Genomic DNA, 10,008 nt, shown 5'->3' with positions numbered 1-10,008 from the left:
TTCTCTGCAGAGCCAATAACCCTGATGATTCCATTTTTCTCCTTCTCCACAGGGCAAGGAATGGTAACCCTGGGGTTGGTTGGGGTTGGGCTGCCTTTCCTAGCTCTAAGTGAGTCCCAGAGTGGTGGGCAGGTTCCAGATGTGAGACGTTTTCCATGGAATGTGGGGTGATTTCTAGCTGTGGGCCCCAGCGACAATTGCAGGGCCACGGGAAAAGTGCCATTCAACACTCTGATGCACGGTAAAATGGCACTGGGCAGGGAGAGTGAGGAATAAAGAGGGAACCAATTTGGGAATTGAGGCTCAGCCTCTGCAGATATGGGTGACGGGCTGGGGATGAATCACGTAACCTGCTGGAGCCTGTGCTCTGTGAGGAGGCCGAGTCTGGAAGCTGTGGTTCAGGAGGAAGGGCCAGGGTGCCAATCGAAGGCTCATGGGGTGTGCCTCCACCCTCTTGGGCTCCTGGCCAGGTTTCCCACACCACCTCCTTTCAAGGAAAACACACATATACTCCAAGTTTGATGCTTTTGGTTTAATAGGGTTTTTTTTTTTGTTAGTTAGTTTTTGTTTTTGGCTGTAGGCTTAAAGCCTGGTGCTCCTAGGCATCCTAGACATCAGCTCAGCTTCTTCTCAGGAGCTGTGAGTCATTTGTGAACTGCCTTCCCAATGCCATTAACGGTATCTAGGACATCTGTAGAAAAAGTGGGGGAAAGAGGTGGGAAGGAAAAGGAAAGGGAAAGAGATGAAGAGAGAGATGGAGTTGAGGAAGGAGATGGGGAGGGACGAGAATATGAAGAAGTATGAATAATGCTTCTAGGGCCCCAGGCAGCAGGTCCACCCCTTGCATTCCTCCTCAACTCCATCTGCTTTCCAAACTCACTGAGGCCCTGGAGGGTCTCACACAGAAGTCGGAGTGATGGAGCTTAGATCCACTTGGAGCCTGCAGGACCCACCCTTGTCCCCACCTTGGCCGGGGTGAGAGGGGTAGAGAGAAGCAGGTGCCACAGCGGGAAGGCTGGGGGTCAGACCCCAGGAAGAATCTGTATCAGACAGCGATGGCATTTGAAGTTGGGTGTAAATTGGAGACATTGGTAGCATAAAATGAGGGCTTCAGTGGCAGGGGCTGTCACAGTTCCAGGTCTCACTCGTGGGGCTGGAGATGCGGACTGGGCCTGAGGGAGGGGTGGGCATGTTTACACCTGCAGGCCTTAGAGGGGACACACTCATGTTTACCTTCGTCTTTTAGATCTTTAGTCAAATCTGACACTAGGCCTCCAAGTTCCTCGGTAACGTTTGCTATTCCGTTTTTGCTTTCCTGTAAGATGGATCCTAATTTGGGACAGAAGAGGCCACATAAGGAGAAAAAAAAGCTGCTTCCTTTGTAAGAGAAGTCCCCCCAGTCCTAGGGGCTAGCCCTAGGGTGAAGTGGCTTTGCTGAGAGAACCAAGTTCCCTCCGATGGGAAGGTTGGTTGGGTGGTACCTGCAACAAGATCTACTGGCTTGGAAACCCTGTATGTAGAAGCTGATGTGCACAACCCCACCCTCCTTAGGAGTCTGGGTGTGTCTGTGCCCCTGTGCTGTGCCTGTGCACGCAGGCTGCCCCAGAGATCTGGTGTTTTATCCATCAGAACTCAAGACCCTGGCGCTGGCAAAGAGACTTACCCACAAGGCTGGATCTCTGCTTCCTTGATGGCTTCGGTGCCCTTTGGGCTAACCCAGAGGATCCTGCATTTTCGTTTGAGGCTGCTGATCCCTCATGGGATGCTGCTAAGAGGATGAGAGGGTGGCAGAAATGACAGCTCCCAGGCTTCCCCCCAGGGGGGTGGTGGAGCTCGGTTCCCTCCTGTCCCCCTTCCTGACAAGGTCTGGCTTTAGGGTACATTCGCTGTCTCCCAGTTCTTCTAGAGCTTGACTTTCATGACGGGCCAGGTTTGTAGCATCCTTCAAGTCTTTCCGTGCTGCCTCAAAGACTTTTCCTGCTTCTTCAGGGCCATTGCACAGAGTGGATTATGATTCAGGGAAAAGTAAAGTCACGTTGACAGAACGATCACATCACTTTAAAGAGACTCTCCCAGGATTTTACCCCTTATACCAGCCCCCAGTGTGCAGAGGGTTGGCTGAGAGGACTAGCTTCTCCCTCCGGGGTAGGTTGGTGGGCAAGATAGAAACTTGACAGGCTCCGAAGGGGCTTTTGCAGCTATAAACACATGCAAATGTTTATTTGGAGAATCAAAACTTCTCTCATTTCATTGGTGTGCAAGGCACCAAGGGCATTTGAGAAGAGACAAAGGGGGCCATCTGGGCTGTGTGTGAGGAGGCAGGAGGAGTGCGGGTGTGTGCCCAGGTCATAGTGGGCTGATGTTAAGTAAACTCCCAGTGTGTGTATGTTGCTGGGGAAGTAGAAATCAATGCTGTTAGGAGTTCCAGTCTAGAAAAGGGGCCAGAACTGGTCCACACTGGAAGCCCAGAGGAGGGATGGATGAAAAGAGAGACAGGGAGAGAGAGAGAAAGAGGCATCATATTCACAAGAAGCCTTGTTAGAGCACGGCGTGGTGTGGGGTGGGAAAGGGACCAGGAAAAGCAAAGTGGGGCCCTACAAAGTAATTCATTTTGCCTGATGTGGTGAATGCAGGAAGTGGGGTCTGGGGAAGTTATTCGTGAAAAGTAGCCTGGATCCAGGTCACAGGTCGAGTGTCAGGCTAGGAGGTGGGAGTTACATGGTGAGAAATGGAGACCCACATGAAAGGTTTTCGCATTGAAATTGTTGGTGAGGGTGGTGCATGTTGAAAACTTCTGAATCTGTTTACTGTCATCTTCCTCCTCCTGTTCTAGACAAACTTTCCTTTCTTTCCCATTTTCCTTGCTTCTTTTCCAGACAGGGATACCTGCCCCCCACCCCCCCAGGCTCTCCTTGCCCTGGTTCCCTCTTCTATTTCTCTGACTTCCTCCACTCCCATCCCCGGTCATTTGCCCTCCCAGCCAGCGCTGGGGCAGGAGGGAGAGGAAGGACTCACGGTTCGCGGATCCTGGGGCAGATGCACCCTTTTGGTCTTCTGCAAAGGAGGGAAAAGTGACTGTGTCAAGTAGGGCTCCATCCAGCAGGGGCTGCCTGGTGCTTCTAGACCGCTTATGTCAGGAGTGTGGCCGTGGACGGCGGGACAGAAATCTGTGCTTCACAAGGGCCCCACCAGAAATGCTGTTTGGCATCTGCACTAAGTCCCCTCTGTGTTATCCTCCCCAGAGCTAGGCTGTCACAGCATCCCTAAGAAAACGGAATTGTTCTCTGACTCTCCTCTGTGTCTTGTTAGACGTCTGGGTTCCATAATTATAACTGAAGGGGCATGACCTGCATGTAGTGACAGGGCAGAAGTGGCTCTGATCGTCACCTGACATGAGGACCCCAGCCCTCCTTTCCGGACTCTCCCAGCAGCATGGATGACGCATCGGGCACCAGACAAGCATCAGAGGCTGGGGACACAGCTCGGGGAAGATGGGCAGTGCTTGCTTGGGGAAATGGACAGTCGGTGGGGGATTTGGAGGAATTACATAATTACATAAGCAATTATTTAATTCCACTTTTGATAGTGCTAGGAAAGAAAAGTATAGAAAGCAATAAAATGAAAAACAGGGACCTACATTATTCTGGGGCTTCCGTAAGGCTGCTCTGTGGAAATACATTGACCCAGTGAGGTCAAAAGGCAAACATTTGAAAATTGGATAGGAGGGAGGTTGACAGTGGGTGGGTGAGAGAAAGGGGTGGGAAAAAGCAAGAGGATGTGTGAAAGTCTTGGCGGCAGGAAATGGTCTGGCTCATTGAGGGGAGAAAGAATGCAGGAGTGACCAGAGCGGAGCGGGCGAAGCAGGGGCTGGGAGATGTGGCTGCAGAGCCAGGCCAGGGCTGGAGGGCGCCTGGCCCCTCTGACCATGGGCCCGGGGCCCTTGTGTGGACAGCTCAGGGTGGGGCAGTAGTGGCTGCAGAGACAGGCCTGGGAGAACTGCCTCTGCCAAGGAGGGGAAGGGGATGAAGGCAGGGGCCATTTCCCGGGCTGTGTGGATGGTGCAGGGGAAGCGCCATACTCACGGGCACAGACCAGGGCCCCGGTCAGCACTGCCAGGAAGAGGAGAGCCGCGAACCTCATGCTTCTGTGGGTGGGGTGGGTCTGCCACAAACTCCTCGGAGATTCTGGATCTATGGACTGTCTCTCTGGGCCTCTTTTAATCATGACAGGGACCAATGGGAACCAGTCTTCCAGTGGTGTCTTCTCTCCTCCTCTTCTCCCACCTCAAAGCCACCTGTTATGTCAACAAGGGCTGGCTGGTGCCGGCTGGCGCCTGGCTCCCCTGCGGGGAGGTCCTGGGCAGCAGCTCTGGAGCTGGCACTATCCTGACTGGCACCATCTTTTGCCTGCCTCTCCCCTCCCCATCTCACCTCTCACCTGGGCTCCCGTTTCTGGTGACACCTTGGGTCCCTGGGGAGACTCTGAGAGCTTTCTGGAGGGGTTCTGGCAGGAGAGCTGTGCCCAGAAATCTCTCCTTCCACGTGGAAGCAGGAGGGTGGCAGGAGAGCGTGGGGTGGCTGGGGCTTCCCCAGGGTGGGCTCAGCCCAGCACAGGAGGCTGCCCTCAGAGCACTGGGACCCCTCCTGACCAAGGTCCTCTCTGAGGGTCCCCACATGGTAACCAGAGCTCCCAGCCTCTGTAGGCCTTGATCAAGGTGTCTTCAGTCCCAGCTAATGATGTTCAGCTCCAGAAAATTCTCCTGGTAAATTAGCCAGAGTGTGAAGTCTATTCCCAGTTTGCCCTGCCGATGGGCGAGGTGGCCAGAGGCGCAGATAATCCTGAGTGGAGGACAATGCAAAGGAGCTTCTCTCTGCCTCAGAGTCTCTCCCCGTGGACCTGTGTTGGCTCTGGGATGGCAGAAACAGTCCTGGAGTTGCGGCTTTATGAATTCATTTTGTCACTTACTGGCTATGTGGCCTTGGAGAGGCAATTCACCTGCCCGACTTCAGTTGTTTTTCTTTTTTCTTTTCTTTGATCGTAATATTTCAGGTGTACAACATGGTGTGATATGTACACACACAGTGAGATGGTTACTACAGTCAAGCACGTCAGCAGATCCTCCACCTCACGTGCTACCCGTGCTTTCGTGTATGAGGCAAGAGCGCCCAAAGTCTGCCCTGCCAGCAAAAACCCCACTGCAATACAATATTATTAACTGCAGCCCTCATGTGCCACTTCCACTGCTTTCATCTGGTGGTGAGAAATTATATTCTTATGTCACAGGTGTAATGTGAGGAATATATGTGTCAGCATTGGTCCACTCCCTCCTCTGTCTACTCTCAGGCCCATGTTGGGGAGCTGAGGACAACATGAAATCTTTTTTTTTTTTTTGAGACAGAGTCTCACTGTGTTGCCCAGGCTAGAGTGCCGTGGCGTCAGCCTAGCTCACAGCAACCTCAAACTCCTGGGCTCAAGCAATCCTCCTGCCTCAGCCTCCTGAGTAGCTGGGACAATAGGCATGCGCCACCATGCCCGGCTAATTTTTCTATATATATATATTTAACTGTCCATATAATTTCTTTCTATTTTTAGTAGAGACAGGGTCTTCTTGCTCTTGCTCAGGCTGGTCTCGAACTCCTGAGCTCAAACAATTCTCCTGCCTTGGCCTCCCAGAGTGCTAGGATTACAGGCATGAGCCACCGCGTCCAGCCAACATGAAATCTTGATTTCTGGTCCCGACAAAGCCAGTTACTTATTTCCCTGAGACATCTTCTCTCCATGGAGTGAGTCCTGTCCTTGCCTGTTTCCCAGGGCCTTGGTGAAAAGGGACTGAGACTTGTTTTCTGAGGTGCTTTTTCTGTGCCAGGCACTGTGCTAGGCCCAGGCAAAGATGGGTCGATCGTGGTCTTGCCTTGGGGGGCACACGGTAGGCAGGGGCACAGGCAGTTGGGGAGACTCCCGTCCTGGGAGAGTGGGCCTGCCCTTCCTAGCCTGTGGGGCGGGGGTGAAGCTCTGCTCCACCAGTTAGTGGCAGGTCACATAATCTCTGTGACTCTCCCTCTCCGTAGGGCGCAGAACAACCTAGGGTGCTTATGAGGTTCAAATGGGTAAAGCTGAAATGGCAAACTTCTGGGGCTCCTCCCTGTGCCCCAGATGTCTGCCCCTCACCTCCATGGGAGCTCCTTCCGTCTGGCTCCCCTCCTCTCTCCTGCGTGGTCACTGTGAACCTCTCTTGGCCAGTGTTTCCCGTCAACACCTAGGCACCTTAAAAATAAACAAACAACATGTTCCCTTTATACTATCCCTTGCTAGCTTCTTTCTAATTCTTTCACAACCAAGCTTTTTGAGAACTGCTACAATTTTGGCCTCAACATCCTTGTTCTCTTTTATGTTCTTAGCACCCTGTGATGTTTCCACCATCATCCTTGGAACAGAAAGAAATGCTTTCCAAGGTACTCAAATACAATTGCCTCGTTGTCAGCTTTTATCTTATTTGGTCTCTGTGAGGTTGTGATACTGTTGACCACTTGCCTTGGAAACGCTGGGCTTCTCTCCCCTCTCTCTTTCTGGCCCCTCTTCAACCCCCTTGGCCTCACCATCCCTGCCCTGTCGATATTGTCCAAGGTTCTGTTCTTAGCCCTTCCTTCTCTCCTCTCCACATTCTCTCCCTCATCTTCATGCCAGCTGGGCTTCCTTCCTTCTGCAGGGACTGGGCACTGGCTCAGAGAGGTGAGTGTGACTTGGTTTCTACTCTCACGGAGTTCACGGCCCAGGCTTGGTAACAAAGTAAAGTTAAATAATTTGATACTAATATGGCCTGTATTGGAGTACCTAGAAGGGAAAAATTGAAGAGTTAAGAAAAGAGGACAGTTCCTACAACCAGGGCTCGTTTCTCAGTTTTCAGAAAGGGTCAGGAGCAAGGGGAATGGAGAGAATGCGCCATGTGTGAGTGGAGCATCTGAGTGAGAAACAGGAGTGGTATAAGGACACCCATGTGTAGCGTGGTTTCTGTCAGAACTCGGAACATGTTCTGGGTCTGGGTTGAGCTGCTCTAGGGAAAATGCAGCCGGTCTGGGTTTCCTTACATTAAGCTGAGCCGTCTAGTGTGACCTCTGCTCCTTTATCTTAGAAAGTATTTCAATTTTGCTGTAGTTAATGCTTAGATGCTATGCATTTCTGACTACTGTTTACATCACATGCACAGGAAGTGCCCTGCCATGTCTTCGACTGGCCTTTGGGCTGTGAATGCTATTTCCTGGGAACATCTTGCTGAATGGCTGGGAGAGCCCAGACTCGTCTCACAGCTCTGCCACTGGCTCACTGGGTATTCCTGGAAAGCTGCCACCCCTCCCATGGCCTCTGTCCCCTTCTGTGTCAAACAGTGGGCTTTACTAGATCCCTCTCTGTCCAGGCAGTCCCAGTGTGCGGGCTGGACCCTCCCAGGTCTCCCAGTGCCCTCTGTCTGATGCAGGACTGCCTGAGACTCAGGGACCGGGGCCCTGCATGGGTGGACAGTTTGCCTTTCCAGGAAACAATCTGAGTACATGCCTAGGACTGACAGTCTTCATGCCCCTCTTCCCTTACCCTTTCCTCCCAGCCCCAGAACACTTCTGCTTTAGAGAAACATTGGGTTAAAAACAATTTTTTTTTTTTTTAGCTTTGTGCGTTTTCTTCCTCTCCCAAGTCCCAAGATCCATTGTGCAGATGTGGAGTCTGCCCCCTGTGGGAATTAGAATAAAAGTGTGTTGGGCGACCACCTCCCAGGCTCTTCCCCTCAGTTCCCCAGGATGAGGGGCTCTGTCTTAACAGCCACAGACAGTCTAGGGCAGCGGAGTGTGTTGTGGGAACAGCCTGATGTCCCCTAGGGCCCTCCTTGGCTACAGAAGTCATCTTAGGCAACTCCTGCCTTTAAGCCATCCTCCTTCACACAGCCTAGTCTAGCCCCTGCCCTTTTCATTTTTGTAATTCCCTCAGTGCAATGTACACAGAAGGTGCATTGCATAGCAACATGCTTGGTGCCTGTTTGTCAAATGAATAGTGGAAAAAAACAGACATCTCTTCTCAATTTCCACCTTTTGTGGACAAAGGAGAGATGCCTTTATCTCAGCTGGTCACTGTGCCTCTGTAGCCTTGTTGGCTTTCTCAGGTGGCACCTTGAAGCCTGTTGCTTCAAGGCCAGTAGAGATGGTGGAAGCAGTGTGAGTCCTGAGCAGCATTCTTGGGTCACTGCTCTGGTATAGGTTCTGTTCTTCATTTGACTAAACCCTAGGGAGCTCCATTCAACTTCAAGAATATTCCTGAGAGAGACCAGGACACAGAGGGTCAGTGAGCATCAGACCAGGTCCGTGTACTGGAAGGAAGGTGGGCACTGCTCTTCTGCAGGCCCCTGGTGGTAGCCCATGATGGGAGAATATCAAAGAAACTAAGGTCCTGGTGGACACGGGCATGGGGCAGCCTGTCCTCTCCCTCTACAGGTGGTCTGGTGCTCAGTCTGTGCCTGATGTGAAGGAGGGTGGGGTTATGTCCTGAGCACTGTAGTCTGGTCTCCTGGGGGAGAACTCAGGCTGCTGGGGGCTTGGGTTGTGTACTGTTGTCTTTGAGCACCTGTACTGTGCCAGGTCACATACCAATGGACTGTTGTAGGCTTCAGAGAACTTACAGCTTCACAAGTGGAGAAGTGAAATGGAAGATACTTCAGGGGTGATCTGTGATCTATTGAGTACAAACTCTAGGGGCAAGAAAGAAAGGAGACCAGCAGGAGTGGGGAGGCTCCGTGGATTAGGCAGAGGATATGGCTACTCAAGGAGGAGGAGGAGGAGGCAGGGGCTTCCTGGGATTGGAGTTGAGAATGGGGATTAGTGGGGACTGGTGGTGGTGGCAGCGGCGAGATGTTGCGTCAGTCTACAGAAGGGATGTGCTGGGGAACAGCGGAGATGAGTCTGGATGGGTAATTGTGGCTAGATTATGTACTAGGGCACACATCTTTCTTTAAGAAATACAGTTTTTGTTTGTTGTAGAGGTGTCCAAAAATCAAAGGGTGTCCATTCCCTAACGAGGAAGGTGTCCAAGCAGCACGCACGCTGTGTTTCTGGAGCGCTGACATGTAGATTCTCTAAATTCCATGTCCTCCTGTCTGTCGTCAGCCAGTCCCTAGCCTGGGCCACTTGAACTCTTGCCTGTACTGTGACAGTAACCTCCCAACTGGCCTCCTGGCCTCCAGTATTTCTCTTCCCCATGATTCTTCCAGGATGAGCTTTTGAAAAAACCAATCAAATCATGCCAGCTTTCGCTTTAAAAATTTTTGTCAGCGCATTTCCTTCAGTATGGATTCTAAACGCCTTAGCATGGCATTAACGCTTTTAAAAAACTAGCCCTTTTTTAGGAGATTCTGAAAAAAAAAAAAAAAAAAAGGATGGGGGGGCCAACTGTGGCATAGATTTTGAATTTTTCTGAATCCCCAAAGTAAGTAGATAGCAAAACTCCAAACTTATGGGCAACATTTACAACAAAACTGGACAATAAGTATCCTCACAAACCCTGGAATACAAGGGGATGAGGACAAACTGCCAACTGAGTCAGTACGTCTGTGTGATTGTCGTCTCCAGGGGAGAAGGAAGAGACAAGGAATGGAAAACGTGGCAAACTCAAGAGCAGGAAACCCCGAAATGCCCCGCAGGCACTCCCTGGAAAGCATGGCAGACCAACTTGAGAATGAGAAGGGTCTTTCTCACCCCATTAGTGGGGGTGCCAGGGGGCTGTGGTAAGGTGTGAGGGGCTGGCTGAAGCAGTTTAGCCCCCAGGGTCTGCTGAAATGGGACACTAGGGCTCCCTTCCAGGGAGGAGAAACTGCTGGGCGTGGACTAAAAATGGAGCAGGACTGGGACAAGAGAGACAAAGGACAGGGAAGAAAAGCTAAGGGCAGGGGAGCAGAGCCAGGCAATCTCCTAAAGCAGGCTGCCACACACTTCTTTTAATATTACCTGAAAATGACAGAAGACGGGGTTCTGT

General features: G+C 51.6%; 1 protein-coding gene across 1 annotated transcript; it reads right to left on the bottom strand.

The window, feature by feature from the left end:
- Positions 1 to 1,110: 1,110 nt before the first annotated feature.
- DCD (dermcidin) lies at positions 1,111 to 4,140 on the bottom strand. Its single transcript, XM_045555160.1, has 6 exons — positions 4,083 to 4,140; positions 3,925 to 4,002; positions 3,016 to 3,054; positions 1,664 to 1,765; positions 1,234 to 1,329; positions 1,111 to 1,172 (listed from the first exon to the last, which is right to left on the bottom strand). The coding sequence occupies exons 1-6, from the start codon at positions 4,138 to 4,140 to the stop codon at positions 1,111 to 1,113; spliced, it is 435 nt and encodes a 144-aa protein (XP_045411116.1).
- Positions 4,141 to 10,008: the final 5,868 nt, after the last annotated feature.

The sequence above is a fragment of the Lemur catta genome, chromosome 6, assembly GCF_020740605.2.
Source record: "Lemur catta isolate mLemCat1 chromosome 6, mLemCat1.pri, whole genome shotgun sequence".
Taxonomy (NCBI): Eukaryota; Metazoa; Chordata; class Mammalia; order Primates; family Lemuridae; genus Lemur; species Lemur catta.
This window is presented reverse-complemented; position numbering and strand designations above follow the sequence as displayed.